Here is a 19,079-nt window from a genome sequence, read left to right on the forward strand (position 1 = left end):
GGACCAGTGATGCCGCAGATCACAATCGCGAGGCGTGACGGGAGTTGTAGTTCCGGGAAGGGCCCGGCTCGCCGCGGAGACTGCTGGGAGCACAGGGGCGGTTACAAGAGGCTCCGCGCACCCTCTATGGCCGCGCCTTGGGTCCTGTTCTGCGGCCTCTGTGTGTTGCGGGTGGTGCTGGCCACCGTCTACTTCCAGGAAGAGTTTCTAGACGGAGGTGAAAAGGCGACGCCATGGTGGCGGTGGCGTAAACTCCCGGATTCCTTGCCGCCCGACCGAGGGCCCGAGTCGCGTTTGGCGCCGGGGTGGCTGTGGCGACGCCCCGAGGGCCCCCGCACCCAGCCCTGACCATGTGTTTCCCCCCACAGAGCGCTGGAGGAACCGATGGGTGCAGTCCACCAATGACTCCCAATTCGGGCATTTTAGACTCTCGTCAGGGAAGTTTTATGGCCATAAAGAGAAAGACAAAGGTTAGTTTAGGGGTGCAGAGAAAATCAAGCTAAATGTGAAATCCCCCATAGCAGCCCTTCAAGGCAGGTGCGGCTCACCCAACACCCCCACCCCCATTCACAGGTGAGGAAACCGAGGCTTCGCTGGGGTCCGGCGTTACTTTTTGTTTTTCTCTTTTTTTTACTTGCCCAGCAAAACCCGCTTTGTACGCACTAGGGTGGGCCCCAGGGCCTTGCCCTGCAGAGGGAAAAAAACACAAAAGGATACTTTTCCCTTCACTTTAAGAAGGAAAGAAAAGGAGGTAAAAGTTAAATGCTGTCAGGTGCACAGCTCGTCAGGGCACAGCAGGGTGAGTGCTTATCCCTGTGCGCACAGGTCAAGCGAGGGACTCCCAGCCCTGCCCCCCAGAAGCCCCCCAATAGCCCACCCTCCACGTCCGCAGCCTCCCGGTTCTGGAACAACCTCTGTTCTGGCTGCTGCTCGTTCCCGATGACCAATGGTGGACAAGATGCAGCTCATCGGACACCTGTTTGTTTTTCCTAAGCCAGCACACTGAGAATGGTTCTAACACTTTTTAAAAATATATACTTTATTGATTTTTTACAGAGAGGAAGGGAGAGGAATAGACAGTTAGAAACATCGATGATGCCCTAACCGGTTTGGCTCAGTGGATAGAGCGTCGGCCTGCGGACTCAAGGGTCCCAGGTTGAATTCCGGTCAAGGGCATGTACCTTGGTTGCGGGCACATCCCCAGTGGGGGGCGTGCAGGAGGCAGCTGATCCATGTTTCTAACTCTCCTTTCCCTCTCCCTTCCTCTATGTAAAAAATCAATAAAATATATTTAAAAAAAGAAAGAAAGAAAGAAACATCGATGAGAGAGAAACATCGATCAGCTGCCTCCTGCACACTCCCCACTGGGCATGTGCCCACTGCCAAGGTACATGCCCTTGACCAGAATCAAACCCGGGACCCTTCAGTCCGCAGGCCGACGCTCTATCCACTGAGCCAAACCGGTTAGGGCTAACACTTTTTTTATATATATTTTATTGATTTTTTTTTTACAGAGAAGAAGGGAGAGGGATAGAGAATTAGGAACATCGATCAGAGAGTAACATTGATCAGTTGCCTCTTGCACACCCCCTACTGGGGATGTGCCCGAAACCAAGGTACATGCCCTTAGCCGGAATCGAACCTGGGACCCTTGAGTCCACAGGCTGATGCTCTATCCACTGAGCCAAACCAGTTAGGGCTGACACTTTTTAATAGGGGGGGAAATTGAAAGGGGAATAGTGCTTTTATGACAAGTAAAAATTATATAACATTCAATGAAATATATGAAATTTTAGTGTCTATCGATAAAGTTTTAAGGGAACACAGCCATGCTCATTTGTTTGCACATAGTCTATATGACTCCTTTCACACTGCCCAGGCAGAATAGAGTCGTTGGGACAAAAAGCGAATGGCAGACGAAGCCTAAAATGGGTATTCTCTGGCCCTACAGAGAAAGCTTGCCAACCCCTGATTTAGGGGGAAAACCTACTTCTTCACCATCTTCCATTCAACCTTCATCTCGGTCCCGTTATTCCCGTGTTTCCCCGTCTGGCAGCCTCTGGTGTTCAGTGGTATATGCATAGTTTTATCAGGTACATGTTGACCCCAAGAGTTGGTCAGAATTCAAGCTCTGTGACAAAAATGGAGTGAAAACAAGCAGGTGATTCTATGAAGCTTGTCCAAGGACAGGGGTTCCCACGCAGCGTCGGTTTGGTTCTCTCCACAGTGTTTTTTCTCCCTTCCGCCTGGGATCCTGAGATTGTGTGCATTTCATTCACTACACATGGGCAAGGCACTGAGGGTACCGGTGAATTTGGCCCCTTCTGTTGTGGTCTCTTGGGACCATAACATAGAAGCTGTTGTTGGAAAAAGACATAGGATTTAGTCAGACAGGCCATGGGTGTGGCTGAGGAGGGGGGTAGGACACAGAGGGAGATGGCCTTAGGAATTGCCTGATGGAAGGGGCCACACGGGGAGGAGGGGCTGCAGATCTGAGGAAGGGGAGGGTGAGGAAAGAGTGAAGGACTCAGAGAGGTGCGGTGGTGGGGCATTCAGCCAGGAATTCAGGGTGTATTAATACAAATGCCAAGTCCATTTATGATGACTCTCAGAGCAGCTGTGGGCGCCAGAGTACAGAGCAAGTAAGGGTAGGTTATAAGACTGGCTCTGTTTGCAGGTGTGATGAATTTCAGTAAAAGATAAGGATTTGGTACAGAGCCTAGTGCAGGGGTGGGCAAACTTTTTGACTCGAGGGCCACAATGGGTTCTTAAACTGGACCGGAGGGCTGGAACAAAAGCATGGATGGAGTGTTTGTGTGAACTAATATACATTCAAAGTAAACATCATTACATCAAAGGGTAGGGTCTTTTTTTTCAATAGTTTTATTCAATAGTTTTTTTCAATAGTTTGCCCACGGCTGGCCTAGTGGCTACTGAAAAGGGGGTTTTGGCCTCAAAGTGAACACTTAAATGTATAACACAAATATGAGATGATTCACGTGACAAAGGATGGCATCTTCATAAAAAGCCATCGCACATGACGACCATGAGCCAGCTCACCCGGCACAGTGAAGCCAGCACTTTTTCACCGATCTGCACCGTCCTCCATCTGCTGTTGTGACTCTTTTTTGTTAATCCTCACCTGAGGATATTTCTCCCATTGAGTTTTAGAGAGAGACAGAAATAACAATGTGAGAGAAACACATCCATTGGTTACCTTCTGCAGGAGCCCTGACCAGAGCCCATCTGGGGAGGAGCCTGCAACAAGGTACGTGCCCTTGACAGGAATCGAACCCAGGACCCTTTGATCCCCAGGCCAACGCACTATCCACTGAGCTACACCAGCTAGGGCTGCTGTTGTGACTTTAAAAATAATTTTTATTGATTTCAAAGAGGAAGGGAGAGGGAGAGTTAGAAACATCAGTGAGGAGAGAGAATCATTGATTGGCTGCCTCTTACACCCCCACACTGGGGATGGAGCCTGCAAACCTGGCATGTGCCCCGACTGGGAATCAAACCATGACCTCCTGGTTCACAGGTCAACACGCAACCACTGAGCCACACCGGCTGGTCTGTTGTGACTCGTAAGTCACTATTTTAAGATGAGAATTAAGAAAAAGAAGTAGAGCCGGAACCGGTTTGGCTCAGTGGATAGAGCGTCGGCCTGCGGACTGAAGGGTCCCAGGTTCGATTCCGGTCAAGGGCATGTACCTGGGTTGCAGGCACATCCCCAGTAGGAGATGTGCAGGAGGCAGCTGATCGATGTTTCTCTCTCATCGATGTTTCTAACTCTCTATCTCTCTCCCTTACTCTCTGTAAAAAATCAATAAAATATATTAAAAAAAAAAGAAAGAAAAAGAAGTAGAATGCTTTGTATTTTAATTCAGTTGTTACACAAGCTTCCTTATATATCCCCACCCCTTGGAAGATGAATGGAAGCAAAATTAACCTTTTATCGTTAGCATGCATATTTGTCATTTAGAGCTACAGTGCTTTTATAACATAACAGGGGTATGTTAAGTACGAAAACATCTGCATGTGTCAAAGCAGTTCTGTGGCATGTCCATTGTATAGTGTACAAATGAACTCTAGGTGCTGGATGAATGTAAATGGTTAGGAGGTTTATTCCTGGGAGTAAGAGAAAGACAGTAATTTAATTACCTGCATCACTGAGCACTGTGTCTCTCCTAATCTCTCATGAGTGTTTTTTGTTTGAAGGTCTGCAAACCACTCAGAATGGCCGGTTCTATGCCATCTCTGCACGGTTCAAACCGTTCAGCAATAAAGGGAAGACGCTGGTCGTTCAGTACACAGTGAAGCACGAGCAGAAGATGGACTGTGGAGGGGGCTACGTTAAGATCTTCCCTTCGGATGTGGACCAGAAGAACCTGAGTGGGAAGTCCCCGTACTACGTGATGTTTGGTGAGTTCAGGTGGTACAAAGCAACCATTTCTGGTGACTGAAGACCCTTCCACCTCTGGAATCCTTAGACCAAGACTGCTAAGATGGTCGTATTGTGTATACCTGGCCAAAGGTTTTTAGTACTGTTAAACCTGTTTAACATTAAAAAACAAACAAAACGCAACTGTACCATTCTATTATACTTTAGAGAAAGTTATTTGTTTAACATGAATGTAGACCCAAGTATTCTGAATGTATCAGGAGTCAGAAAACCTTTTCCATGGGCCAGATCAGGCCACAGCCTGTATCTGTTATGGCGTGTGAGCTGAGAATGGGTTTTAACATTTTTGAATGACTGAAAAAAAATCTTAAGAAGGATATTTTTGACACGTGGAAATGATATGAAACTCAAATTTCAGTGTCCACAAATGAAGTCTTATTGGCTGCAGTTTCACTCAATTCATTTGCATTTTGTCAGGAGCTGCTTTCAGACAGCAATGGCAGAGTGGAGCCATGTAACAGAGACCATATGGCCCCAAAGCCAAAAATACTAACTGCCTTGCCCCTTACAGAAAAGACTGGCGGACCCTGGAATATATTACATGTCTCCTGACACCAGGGGAACTTGATTAAAATGTGTGCTGGATGGGAAGAGACCACATTGGGCCACAGAAAGTAGACATGACCAAAGTGTGAGATCCCAAAGCTTTATGAACGAAGAGGCTTCTGGGAAGATGGCAGAGTAGGAAGCACTAGGAATCTGTCTCCCCACCTAGACAACAGTTCTACTGGCAGAAGCTGCCAGATTTAAATATCTTGGGACTGGAGTCCGTGGAAGGATTGCCATTTCCAGGGGGAACCGGGAAGGTTAAATTCAGTCCATTTCAGCCTCAGCACAGTAGCACATCCCCACCTCCCACCCCTAACAGCGGTGCAGGCATTCCTGGAGCAGCCTATGCACAGCTTGCAGGAGCTCGGGTGGCAGAAAGGACTCTGTCCTCCAAATATTTGGGTTCTGAGCTTTGATCGCTGGTCGGTGCTTCTGGTCACAGAGTGGGGCAGCCATTTGGTTGTACCTCCCTCACTATTGTAATCCTCTCTGCCTCCAGCCAAGTGACTTCCAGGGGAAGTAAAGGGCCAGGACCGTGCCCCCCCCCCCCATTATTTCCCCATTCTCCTTAGGAAGCCAGACACTAAAGAATAGGACATTTATTCAGGGAAAATTAGAAAGTGACCACACATGCCCAGGGAAAGACTCAGAAAAGACCTGAGAAGACCTTAAGTTTACATCTCAGGCTGACTTGGCACAGAGACTATACTAGTAAAAATAAATACATAGCCCGAGGGGTGTGGCTTAGTGATTGGGCATTGACATATGAACATGGAGGTCATGGTTTGATTCCCAGTCAGGACACATGCCCAAGTTGCGGGCTCCATCCCCAGTAGCGAGTGTGCAGGAGGCAGCCAATTGATGTTTCTCATCAATGTTTCTATCCTTCTCCCTTCCTCTCCCAAATCAACAAATGTATTTTTAAAAACAACATTAGCCCATTTAATTGGCAAAATAGCTTTGTGAAGTCAAGATTAACTCAAGGCGTAGGGAGGCTGCATAGTTGCAACTGTGTCTCAGAACTGAATGAGAGCGGAGGTCAGAGCCAATCAGTCCGGCTCCAAAGCCCTCACGTGGGTGCAGGGACACTGGTCAGAGCTTCTAAGCAAGGACTCCAGACTCAGGCAGCATGTCAGGGAGGCTTTTTAGATTGTTAACCCTTTCCTTACTCTTATGCTGTTTTACACTTGAGGCCAAAGTGGCTGCAGGGAACAGAGAAATGACCTGAACTGAGAACGGTATCACTTCTCAAGTGATATAAATGGGAGATATCCACTTAAATATCTCCATGTAGGTATCTGATCATTCCTGGACATGTAAGCGTCCTGTGCCTTGGATATTATTTCAGGAGAATGGTTGGGGGTATGTTGTGGTAATGCATTATGCAAGGAAATTGAGAGCTGCTAATTTTTTTTTTTGTAGGACCTGATATTTGTGGATTTGATATCAAGAAAGTTCATGTTATTTTACATTTCAAGAATCAGTATCATTCAAACAAGAAACCTATCAGGTGTAAGGTAAATTATTTTGTATTTATTTATTAAATACTAGAGGCCTGGTGCACAAAAATTTGTGCACTCGGGGTGGGGGGAGGCCCCTCAGCCCGGCCTGTGCCCTCTCGCAGTCTGAGACCCCTTGGGGGATGACCACCTGCTGGCTTAGGCCCGCTCCCCGGGGGATTGGGCCTAAGATGGCAATCAGACATCCCTCTGGCAGCCCAGCAGCCCTCAGGGGATGTCCACTTGCCAGCGGGGAGCAGGTCTAAGCTGCAGTCGGACATCCTTAGCACTGCTGAGGAGGCAGGAGAGGCTCCCACCACCACCGCTGTACTGGCAGCCATCAGCCTGGCTTGTGGCTGAGCAGAGCTGCCCCCCTGTGAGAGCGCACTGACCACCAGAGAGCAGCTCCTGCATTGAGCGTCTGCCCCCTGGTGGTCAGTGTGTGTCATAGTGACCAGTCATTCCCAGTCTTTCTGCTGTTAGGGTCAGTTTGCATATTACCCTTTTACTATATAGGGTAGAGGCCTAGTTCACGGGTGGGGGCTGGCCGGTTTGCCCTGAAGGGTGTCCTGGATTAGGGTGGGGGTCCCGCTGGGGTGCCTGGCCAGCCTGGGTGAGGGGCTGATGGCTGTTTGCAGCTGGTCACACCCCCTTCAGAGTGGGGGTCCCCACGGGGGTGCCTGGCCAGCCTGGATGAGGGGGTGATGGCTGTTTTCAGGCTGACCACATCCCCTTTAGGGTGGGGATCCCCAGTGGGATGCCTGGCCAGTCTGGGTGAGGGGCTGAGGACCGTTTTCAGGCTGGCCAGCAACTGAAGCTCCCAGCCTCTCCTTTTTTTCTTTTATTCTGAGATTTATTTACCTTCTATAATTGAAACATGGTTGCCGTCCTGCTCACTCCAGCTCTGAGGCCATGGCTGGCTGAAAGCAGGTATCTGGGGTTTGTTTAGCTTCTATAATTGAAACATTGTTGCTTTCGGGCTCAGAGCTGGGCCGTGGCAGGCGGGGAATCTTGGCTTCCTCCATCACTGGAGCAAGCAAGCCTCCTGCTCGCTTCAGCTCCGTGGCTGTGGCCGCCATCTTTGTTGGCAGTTAATTTGCATATTTCCCTGATTAGCCCATGGGAAGCGTAGTAGAGGTATGGTTAATTACCCTTTTTGTCATTTATTAGATAGGATATTTTTATTGATTTCAGAGAGGAAGGAAGAGAGAAAGAGATAGGAACATCAATGATGAGAGAGAATCATTGATCGTCTGCCTCCTGCACACCCTCCACTGTGGATGGAGCCCACAACCCAGGCATGTGACCTGACCTGGAATCAAACCTCGACCTCCTGGTTCATAGGTTGACACTCAACCACTGAGCCATGGCGGTCAGGCTGATTTTATATTTAAATCAGTGATTGTGTTAACTTTTGTCAGATAATAACATAAGTTTAGAGATAATAGTTTTGATCTTAAAATATTTAAGTGAGCCAGGGATGGGTCATAGCAAACATACCCCGTCCTGCTCTCTAGTTGAGCAGGCGCATTAGAGACACTTGTCCACTACTTTGGTTTGGTTTCTGGAGTTTTTTCCCATCAGGAGGGCACATTCACTTTTTACTGTGAGCTGTGACATTGATTTATAAATTGCCCCATCAGGGTTACAACAGAGTGGTCACATTTTAGCTATATCCTTCATTATTAAGGAATGAAATATTCCTGATTTCACTCCTTTATTTCTGAAAATTAATTGGAGAAATGAATCTTCAAAATGCTAAAACATTTAAAATAGAAATATTTCTAAAATGAAAGCATACACTCTTACTTTTTTACCCAGGGGATCTGTGAAAATGACTCTTTAGGTCTTAGGGGCTGCTTTAGAACTCAGTGGCCCCACCTTGGGCTTCTCCAAAGCATGGCCTGTGTTAAGTCCCTGGCATGTGGGCCTGCAGAAGAGAAGTATGTTCTGCAATGCCCCTCTCATTTGCATATAAGCACCAGGAAACAGGAACCTGTCCCCTGTGACATCCCAGGGCCCAGAGCTCCAACATCAGAGGCCTGTGTGAATCTGCATGAATTTGGGCAGGAGGCCCTCGTGTATTTCATGATCATTGACAGCATGGAGTGGAAGCATCTACAGCTCTCCCTCAGTCAGTCCTAACCCCAGCAGGGAGCAGTAGACCTCTTCACAAAACCCCAGTGAGTCTCCACTGGTAGCATCATCCCTCTTGAGCTCCCACCTACTGATGATGTAGTTCACTTGGCTTGTGAGCTCACCCCTCACCCCATGCACCCCTCCAATAGGGCGATGGGAAGCTCACAATCTTAATCTTCCTCCCTCCACTTAATGTTTGGACCAAAGGGCAGGTCTTTACGATTGAGTCCCAAGAAATTGTTCAGTTGCACATCAGGTGTGTGGGAGAGACACTGTGGAGGCGTGAGGTTCAGCCCAGACCATGCCTGGGAGGCCAAAGCATGACCACCTGGGGTCAACAAGCCTACAGGGCCCTGAGAGGCACCCAAGGCTGATGAGTGCTCAGACATGTGCTGCTGTTCCTGCAATCTGTTAGAAAAACAACACCCATCTGCTGAAGGAGCACCAATTCACAGCAGCTAGTCAGCATTCTGGTCTTCCCGGGGAGGAGTATATTATTTTCAAAGGGTTCTGATTCATTCTGTGATGCTGGAAAGGAACAGGCGAGAACCTTTCCTGCAGGCGGTGGTCAGACCTCAAGGGTTCTGAAGTGCATGTTAGAAAAATAGCTCAGATGTTCTGGAGAGGGTGGGTTTGGGACAGGGTGATCAACAGGCAGGAAAACAGGTGAGATTGTCAGGCCCAGGCTCTGGCGGAATGCAGACCGTAGGAGCGTGTTGACATCATTCAGGAGTGGGGTCCAAAGGACTTTGTGATGTTTGGAATGTGGGTGCTGAGGATGTGGACAATGACTCTCAGTAGCCAAATCCTGGGGAGCCCCAGCAATGGGGTCAGGGAGCCCAAAGTGGAGTTAGGAACGGGAGTTGAGAAGAAGGCCAGTAGAGAGCAGGGGGAGAGCATTGGTATTCAGCTGTCACACCAAGCAGACTGCAGTGTTCATCTTGGACAAGCCATTTGCCACTGTGTGGACCGCAGTGGCCTGTCCAGCAGGGCACAACAGGCAGGAACTGAAGAAGCCTTTAGCTTTGGCTCTTGGTAGGGAGAGGATCCTCCTGACACAGACCCTTTAAGCTGGGGCAGTGGCTCCTGAACCTGGGCAGCATCAGTGTCCCTGGAGGGCCTGTGAGAATTACTGAAGGGTCCACCAGGTTCCAGTGCAGCACGTTGGGACCCACGTGGGAACCTACATTTCCCAGTGATGCTGATGCTATGGGTTGTGCTTTGAGAAGCCCAGTAGGATTCCCCTCCGCTATTGACAGGCAGGCATATCCTGGGCACCTTCAGCCCCCCCAGGCACCCATCACTCCGCCCCCCCCCCCATCCTTAATTGCATATTTGTTGAATACTTTCCTGTGTCTGGCCCAGGGCTTTAATCGTGACCCAGAGAGACACTGGGCCTGCCCTCACGGAGCTTCCATTGCTGGATAGCTCAGAGCATCAGAAAATTCTCCCCTGTGTTAGAAATAGAGTGGAGCCCTGGTTGGAGTGCTGTCCCACACACCAAAGGGTTGTAGGTTTGATTTCCTGGTCAGGGCACACACCTAGGTCGCAGTTCAGTCCCCAGTCAGGGCATGTATGGGAGGTAGCTGATCAATGCTTCCCTCCCTTTCCTCCTCCCTTTCTCTAAAGTCAATAAACCTATCCTTGGGTGAGGATTCAAAACAAAATTATATAAAAAAAGAAAAGAAATGGAGCAGACTTCATTTGGAGTCTTTCAGGATATAGAACAGGAAGTAGTTTTACACATCACTTTTCATAAACGACGCCATCGTCCCATGGTTTACACCAACTGCCCCATCATAACTGCCTGTAGGATTATGGTGGGGCCAGTATCTTTGCCCAGAAGGGAATCAGCCACTCAAGAGAAAGCTGCCGGTAGCAGGGTTCTACCAATAGGCGATGCTTCTGCTACGCCCTGTTACAGTCCCCTGTCCTACAACCCCTCTTCTTTCTGTTTATAACAAGTCTTTGACTGATGATAACTTGAACTGCATGTTTAGGCCTGCCTTGAAACATCTCCCTGTCATCTTTTCCCCCCTTAAAATGTGCAGGTTGATGGCTTTACACACCTCTACACTCTGATCTTAAGACCAGATCTCACTTACGAAGTGAAAATTGATGGCCAGGTGATTGAATCCGGCAGCATTGAGTATGACTGGAACTTAACATCCCTGAAGAAGATGGAGAAGTCTTCAGCAGGGTCCAAGGACTGGGAGCAGGAAGAAGAGGACAAACTCCAGGTGTGGATTTTGCCCAAACAATTTTAGAAAGTGTGCAAGCAAAATTTGTAAGCACTAGGTCCTGTCTGATTGCTGCATGGCGGGTAATCATGATGACAACAACATAATGATCAAAGTGCTCTCTCTAGTGCAGTGATGGCGAACCTATGACACGCATGTCAGAGGTGACACGCGAACTCATTTTTTTGGTTGATTTTTCATTGTTAAATGGCATTTAAATATATAAAATAAATATCAAAAATATGTGTTTGTTTTACTATGGTTGCAGATATCAAAAAATTTCTATATGTGACACGGCACCAGAGTTAAGTTAGGGTTTTTCAAAATGCTGGCACGCCGAGCTCAAAAGGTTCGCCATCACTGCTCTAGTGCATATGTGCTGAAACCAGCCACAGATCTGCATGCCTCAAGGTACTGTGAAAAAGTTTTATAATATTTGAGATCAAAACAAGTATGGTTTGTTTTTCTTAACCAAAATTAAATGCATCTTAACCTTAAAAAATTTTTTTGTTATTCTGCATTTGAACATGAAATATTTTTGTGGCCTCATACTTGTGATTGACGACCAAGATCCATTAACATATAACTATGTTTCCTAGGGCTTCTGAGCAAAGCACCACAAAGAGCAAATCCCTAACTTAAAGGTTTTTCTATTTCCTGGTTGGGACTCGTGTTGGGGGCAAGCAATCAATGTCACTTTCTCACATCGATGTTTCTCTGTCTCTCCCCCTCTCTTCCACTCTCTAAAAATCAATGGGAAAATATTCTTGGGTGAGGATTAACAAAAATCGAACCTGGGACCCTTTCCAGCATTTCTCAAAGGACAGAAATGTATTCTCTTGTAGTTCTTGAAGGCAGAGTTGGAAATCAGAGTGTTGGCAGGCAGGACCACACTCCCTCTCAAGGCTCTACGGGAGGATCCTTACTTCTCCCAGTGTCTGTTGCCTTTAGGCATTCCTTGGCTGGTACACCCATCACTCCCGTCTCTCTGGCTGGCTTCATCTCCACATGGCCTTTTCCTCTTCTTGTGTCTCATCTGTCTTCTATAAAGACATTTATTATTGGATTTAGGGTCCACCTGAATAATCCAGTTGACTTGCCTCAAGATCCTTATCATAATTACATCTGCAAAGACACCCCCCCCCTCCCCCTTTAAGCTCACATTCCCAGAATTAGGATGTAGATAAATCTTTTTTGGAATTACCCACTACAGCCACTTTTTTTTTCAGTCTATGTTTCTAGTTTTGTTTTTTTTTAAATCCTTACCCCAGGATATTTTCCAATGATTTTTAGAGAGAGTGGAAAAGAGAGGGAAAGACAGAGAGAAATAGTGATGTGAGAGAAACACATCGATTGGTTGCCTCCTGCATGTGCCCTGACCAGCAGGGCCTGGGCTGGGGAGGAGCCTGCAACTGAAGTACATGCCCTTGACTGGAATCGAACCCAGGACCCTTAGGTCTGCAGGCTGACGCTCTATCCATTGAGCCTAACTGGCTAGGACAGTCTATGTTTCTTTATTATAACATTTTTCCATCATATCTCAAGGGGAAAAAAAAGGCAAAGTTTCCCCCTCCCTTTCTTACCTTAAAAACAAACCAAAAAATGGAGCGTTCACCTAAAAAAAGCACTTACTTTAAAAAAGGCACAGAATGGCAAAAACAACAACAACCCTGCAATTCCCCCTTCCCCAGCAGTTTGGGTGGAGACAGGTCCCCACAGGGCTAATCAGTCTTTCAGAAGCTCCCCTCTGAATTGGCTGTTTTATCCCTATGCTCAGACCCCTGTGAGCTCCTAAACAGATTAGTTCATTATGGCATTAGAATCTGAAAACCCACAATTCTACTAGGGAGCCTGCTACTCAGATTGAATTGTAATCATTTTCTGGATCCCAGCACAACAGTGGTTCATGGTTGTCATTTGTGGTCTGGGTCAAAAAGCAGTAGGAGAGCCTGGCTGGCATGGCTCAGTGGTTGAGCCTCGACCTGTGGACCAGTAGGTCCCGGTTCCATCCCTGGTCAGGGCACATGCCTGGGTTGCAGGCTCGATCCCCAGTGTGGGACATGCAGAGGGTAGTTGATCAATGACTCTCTCTCATCATTGATGTTTCTATCTCTCTCTCCCTCTCCCTTCCTCTCTGAAATAAATAAAAATATATATATTTTTTAAAAAGCAGTAGGAGAGACCTAGCTAGTTTGGCTCAGTGGATAGAGCCTAGGTCCGATTCTAGTCAAAGGTATGTACCTCAGTTGCAGGCTTGAACCCCTGCCCTGGTTGGACCTCATATGGGAGGCATCCAATTGATGTGTCTCTCTAACATCAATGTTTCTCTCTTTCTGTTTCCCTCCCTCCCTTCCACTCTCTCTTAAAATCAATGGAAAAAATATCCTCGGGTGATAATTAACAACAACAACAACAAAAAACAGTAGGAGCGGTGACTAACTCCCATGTTTCAGTTGTTGAGAAGTTAGAGTATCATGAAAAAGCTGCTAAGTTAAAAATGTTGCCCTAGCTAGTTTTGCTCAGTGGGTAGAGCGTTGGCCTGTGAACTGAAGGGTCCTGGGTTCGATTCTGGTCAAGGGCACATGCCCAGGTTTCAGGCTCCATCCCCAGTAAGGGGGCGTGTGGCAGGCAGCCAATCAATGATTCTCTCTTGTCATTGTTTCTATCTCTCTCTCCCTCTCCCTTCCTCTCTGAAATCAATAAAAAATATATTTAAAAAAATGTTTACAATTTCTCAGTTCTAAAAGAGAAAATACGATTGTATACAACTTTTATGCTTTTATATGTATTTATCTGAATATTAATCTAAGCAATTTTTTCTTATCCATTCACTTATTCGACAACTATTTATTCAGTGCCTACTAAGCCATACACATATGTATATAGATGTGTATATATGTGTATATGTGAGTTTGTATAAACTTGTTTATATGTACTAATATATATTATGCATAGATTGTGTATTTAAATGTGTATATATATATATATGTATGTATATATGTATTATTTTTGTGTGTATATAGGTGAGTGTTTCTCTGTCTATAAAGTGACTCAATAGTAATTGCTTTTCTCCTGCTATCCAGGTAAATCTTGGGACATTTCTTAGTTATCCAGCTTCTCTCTGGAATAGTCCATGTGCGACTGTGATGTAGACAGATTTCAGCTAACCATCAGTGAATGTGTGGTCCCCTCTCCCATCATCACTTTTTGCCCATCATTTTACCTTTAGATACTATGGGGATCCAGCATGGCCATGGCATACTCAGCCCCAGGGCGCCTTATGTGCCATGCCAGCTCAGCCTGGTTCAGTGACGCTGAGTGAGGGTGGTGAAAGGCTTAGAAAAGACAGACATGAGAATGAAAGCTGGGTCTCGGCAGGACGCTGCCCCTCTGATGGGCAGCGCCAGCGCCCACAGGCCGTCTTTATTTTATAGCACATGCCACGAGGCAAAGTAGGGGCGTGATCAAGATGTTTACAGCATTCTCGTTGGTTTCACTCCTACTCAACCACATGCACCTGAACTCTATCACTCAGGCACGTGAGGCCACGTGTTCAGACCACAGGTTCAAGCTCACAGCTACAGCTGTTGGCTAATTGCGATGGGAAGGCTCTGCCCTCCAGCTGGGACTTGCACGTGGCAACGAGAGGACTGTGCCCTCTCCTCACTCCAAGGCTTGAACCTGCCCAAAACACTAGCTGCGCCCCATGAGACACTATTTCAAGTTTTCCACATCGCTGTTCCTCGCAATAGCTTGGGGAAAGTGCTGCAGTCACACGGGCTGAGGGGAGGTGAGAGAGAACATCCCAGCCGTGCGTGGCCCCAAGGCCCTCTGTGGGATCTGGACCCCGAGCACTCGGCCCTTCAACCACCAAACTGAGAAGGAGATGAGGAAACAGCGACCAGGGTCACAGGCCTGGCCGTTTCCTGGTAGCTAAGAATTTCCTTTCTCAAATCTGAGAATCTTTCTTTTTTCCTTACACATACTTTAAGGACTGGGAGAAGCATTTTCTGGATGCCAGTGCCAGCAAGCCAAGCGACTGGAACAGTGAACTGGACGGCGACTGGCAGGCGCCAATGCTTCAGAAACCTCCGTACCAGGTACATGGCGGCATCCTCTTCCTGTGACACCTCGGGCTGCCCCCTCCCTGCTGCATCACTGCGGACCACCACATGCGGTTTGTTGTTGCAGGATGGCCTGAAACCAGAAGGAATAGATAAAGACGTTTGGCTCCATCAAAAGATGAAAAACACCCACTATTTGACGGAATACGACCTTTCAGAATTTGAGAACATTGGGGCCATCGGGCTGGAGCTTTGGCAGGTCACTGGGTTTTTAATTTGCTTTAGTTTAATAAATGAATTTCAGCCTAAATGCCTTAATTTGCATCGCTTGTATTTCCTGAACTCCTGCTGTGTGCCTGGCACCTGTAGCTGGACCCGAGGCATACAGCTGTGGCCAAGACCGATGACCTCCTCACCCTCTGGGCCCGTCCTGTCTGCCTCTGCCCCCTGGGAATCGGTCACTCCTCAGCTCATAGCTGACCTGTGGGTCCATCAGCTTTAGGACGAGGTCGTAGATTCGGCTGCAGCATGTCGGGTGTGGAGCTTGGGATTCTGCACTCCCACCAAGCTCCCAGGTGGTGCTGATGCTGCCAGTCCACAGCCCACACGTTGCACAGAAAGGTTCTTGAACTGCAGTTCTTGGAGACTGCTGAGTGCTCCAGGCACTGGGGCGCTCTTCAAAGTCTCAATGCCCAGGCAGCTCCCAGACCAGTTAAAGCAGCATCCCTAAGGTTGAGACCAGGCATCAGGAGTTTCAAAAATGTTCTTGGTGATCCCAGTAGGCAGCCAAGTTGACAACCAGTGCCCTAGAGGGAGCAGGCATTCTAGAAATGGGTTTAAGCATGTGCTGCTTTTGAGAACAAATTACTGCCACAGTACTGAGCAGAATGCAATTGTTGCTTGGTGGAAAGTTGTTATATTTCTCACATCAGTAAGTAAGGCCCTATTTTCATCTGCAGGTGAGATCTGGAACCATCTTCGATAACTTCCTGATCACAGACGATGAAGAGTATGCTGAGAATTTTGGCAAGGCCACCTGGGGTGAAACCAAGGTATGATGAGTGCAATGAACTTTCCTTTCATTATTTATTTATTTATTTATGTACTTTAGTCTAACATGTAGGAAAGGGCTTGATGGGTTTTTGCTAATGGACACCCCACCTAGATCAACACACAGAATGCTTTCAGGAGCCTCCTCATATCCCCTCCCAGCCGGCACCCGCCCCCAAAGGAACCACTATTCTATCACTATTCTATCTAGATCAATTTGACCTCCTTTTGAAATTCATATAAACGGAGTCATATTTACTCATTTAGGCAGTGTTGTCATACGCACTCATATTATCACATGCAGCAGTAGCTCCATCTTCCTGTGAGAATATCCCATTCTCTGTCAAGGCAGCTTTGGGTGGCTTCCAGCTTGCGGCCTTGTGCGTAAAGCTGTTACAATCATTCCTGTATGTATCTTTCAGTGAACAGCCCAGGAGTGAACAGGCTGGGTTTACAATGTCCCTCACACAGTTACCAATGTGTGCCTAATTTTACATTCCCTGGATTTTCTCATGTAGGTTCTAAGGTCTCTTCTTATCACCCATTCAGCTGTTTGAAGGACAGGGACCCACTGCTCTGGGAACAGAAAGAGGGATGAATTCATTGCCTGGGGCTGTCGTAACAAATCACCACAAACCGGCTGGCTTAAACAACACAAATTTATTCTCTTACAGTTCTAGAGGCCAGAACGCCATTAGCAGGACCACACTCCTGCTCAAGGTTCTAGGGCAGCCGTGGGCAAACTACGGCCCGTGGGCCGGATCCGGCCCATTCGGCTGTTCCATCCGGCCCGCGGAGCTGAAAGAGTGGAGGGTTCTCTTGCTCTCCCCTCCGCTCCTTCACCAGCAGCAGTGTTAACATGTATTAGTTCACACAAACACTCCATCCATGCTTTTGTTCCGGCCCTCCGGTCCAGTTTAAGAACCCATTGTGGCCCTCGAGTCAAAAAGTTTGCCCACCCCTGTTCTAGGGGAAGATCCTTTTCTTGCCTTTTCCAGCTTCTGGTGTCCCTTGGTTTGTGGCCACATCACTCTAATTTCTGCCTCTGTCTTTTTTTTTTATGTTTTCATTGATTTTTTAGAGAGGGAGAGAGAGAGAGAAACATTGATGAGAGAGAAACATCATCGATGGACTGCCTCCTGCAAGCTCCCCACAGGGCATTGAGACTGCAATCCGAGCATGTGCCCTGACCAGGAATTGAACTGGTGACTTGGTTCTGGGATGGACATTCATCTGCTGAGCTACCCTGGCCGGGCTCTGCCTCTGTCTTGATGTGGCATTCTCCTCTTCTGTGTGTGTGTTTCAGATCTCTCTGCCTCTCTCTTATGAGGACACTTATGATGGAATTTAGGGTCCACCTGACAAATCAGGATAATCTCAACACAATTTAATCCCATTTGCAAAGACCTTTTCCCCATATCAGGTCATCTTGACAGCTTCCAGGGATTAGGACCTGATAGCTGTCGCGGCTCATTCCCAGCTGCCCTGAGCGGGAGTGGAGGCTTCCAGAAGGCAGGTGGCGCATGAGCATCTGCTCAGCCTCCAGGAAGCATAATCCCTGGCGACCTGGTCTCTGTTTTTGCAGGACCCAGAGAGGGAGATGGATGCCATCCAGGCCAAGGAGGAAGTGAGGAAGGCCCGTGAGGAAGATGAGGAGGACCTGCTGATGGGCAGGTTTGATGGGAGAGAAAATAATTTCAGGAGATTTCACAAGAGGGATGAACTCTAGTCACCCCACCCCAGATAAAGATGACTGGTAAACCTTGTTGCTACTTGAATCTACATTTAAAAGCTCAAGCGTCTGCGTACGTGGGAATTTGTCCGATTTTCTTTGAGAAATGCGCCTATGCTTCTTGGTGGTTTCCTCAAGCCCCACCCCTGTGCACAAGATGTTTCCTCTGGACGAACCTGAGGCTGGGAGCCAGAGGCTGGCGAGTCTGGTGAAAAAACCTGATGTATTTTCTTCTTTTAAAATCCTTACCTGAGGACATGTTGTTTTTTATTTGTTTGTTTTTAGAAAGAGGGAGAGAGAGAGAGAGGAAGGGAGAGAGAGAAAAACATCTGTTGCTTCCTGTATGTCCCCCGACTGGGGATCGAACCTGCAACCTTTTGGTGTATGGGGAGATGCTCCAACCAGCTGAGCCACCCAGCCAGGGCCTGATGCTCTTTTTTAAGTCCCCAAAATGTTTTATAAATAAAAGTTAGGGAAACCTATTTTGAAAAAGGGGAAATGATGCCTTATTTCTTTGGTTTGTAAATTATCAATAACATAAGAGAAAATTTTCCATATGAAATCTACGCAGCATCCTCAGCATGGTAAGGCTTTGTGTGCTTCCCGGCATCTTGGTTATTTTGAAGAACCAGGCTTCCCTCGCACACAGACATTTGAAATCCATAAAGAAGCTGATGCTTTCCCTCCCTACTCTGTGGCCCACTTCTGTGACGGTGAGCTCTCTGTAAGACAGAGGAATGAAATTCATTTTCTCAAGTGAAAACAGTGATAACTTCTCAGTTTAATGTTTTCCTTTCAAATCAAATAATTGCTTTTTAAAAATATGTCTTTATTGGTTTTAGAGAAAGAGGAAGGGAGAGGGAGGAGAGATAGAAACACCTATGAGAAACATTAATTGGCTGCCTCCTGCAAGCCTCCTACTGGGGATCAAGCCCACAACCTGGGTATGTGCCCTGACCTAGAATCGAACTGGTGACCTCTTGGTGCATTGGACGATGCTCAAACAATTGAGCCACACCAGCTGGGCATTTTGCTTTTTAAAAAAAGTCACACATAGCAATCTTTTGTTTTGAAGAGACCTGTTTTCTCATGCAGAAACTTGTGTTAGAAATTACAGTAAAACCTTGATATAATGTACTAATGTGGGCCAGGCAGTATCTGCTAAAACTGAGAGTCCTATCGATATATATAAAAGCCTAATATGCAAAGTGTCTCCTCAGGAGTTTGACCGACCAGGAGTTTGATTGCTCACTGTGACACACGCTGACCACCAGGGGGCGGCCTATAGGGACCCAAACTGTGCACAAAATTCGTGCACTGAGCCTCTAGTATATAATAAAGTAG

The 19,079-nt window shown here is 47.3% G+C and overlaps 1 protein-coding gene across 1 annotated transcript; it reads left to right on the plus strand.

Annotated features, from left to right (window-relative positions):
* Nucleotides 1-88: 88 nt before the first annotated feature.
* Nucleotides 89-17,811, plus strand: CALR3 (calreticulin 3). The gene is made up of 9 exons (XM_081092990.1): nt 89-217; nt 369-470; nt 4,219-4,422; nt 6,434-6,528; nt 10,701-10,889; nt 14,882-14,989; nt 15,081-15,212; nt 15,913-16,005; nt 17,589-17,811. Exons 1-9 carry the CDS (start codon nt 127-129, stop codon nt 17,730-17,732), a joined length of 1,158 nt encoding a protein of 385 aa, XP_080949116.1. The 5' UTR covers nt 89-126; the 3' UTR covers nt 17,733-17,811.
* The last annotated feature ends 1,268 nt before the right edge of the window (nt 17,812-19,079 follow it).

The sequence above is a fragment of the Myotis nattereri genome, assembly GCF_964212035.1.
Source record: "Myotis nattereri genome assembly, chromosome: 5".
Taxonomy (NCBI): Eukaryota; Metazoa; Chordata; class Mammalia; order Chiroptera; family Vespertilionidae; genus Myotis; species Myotis nattereri.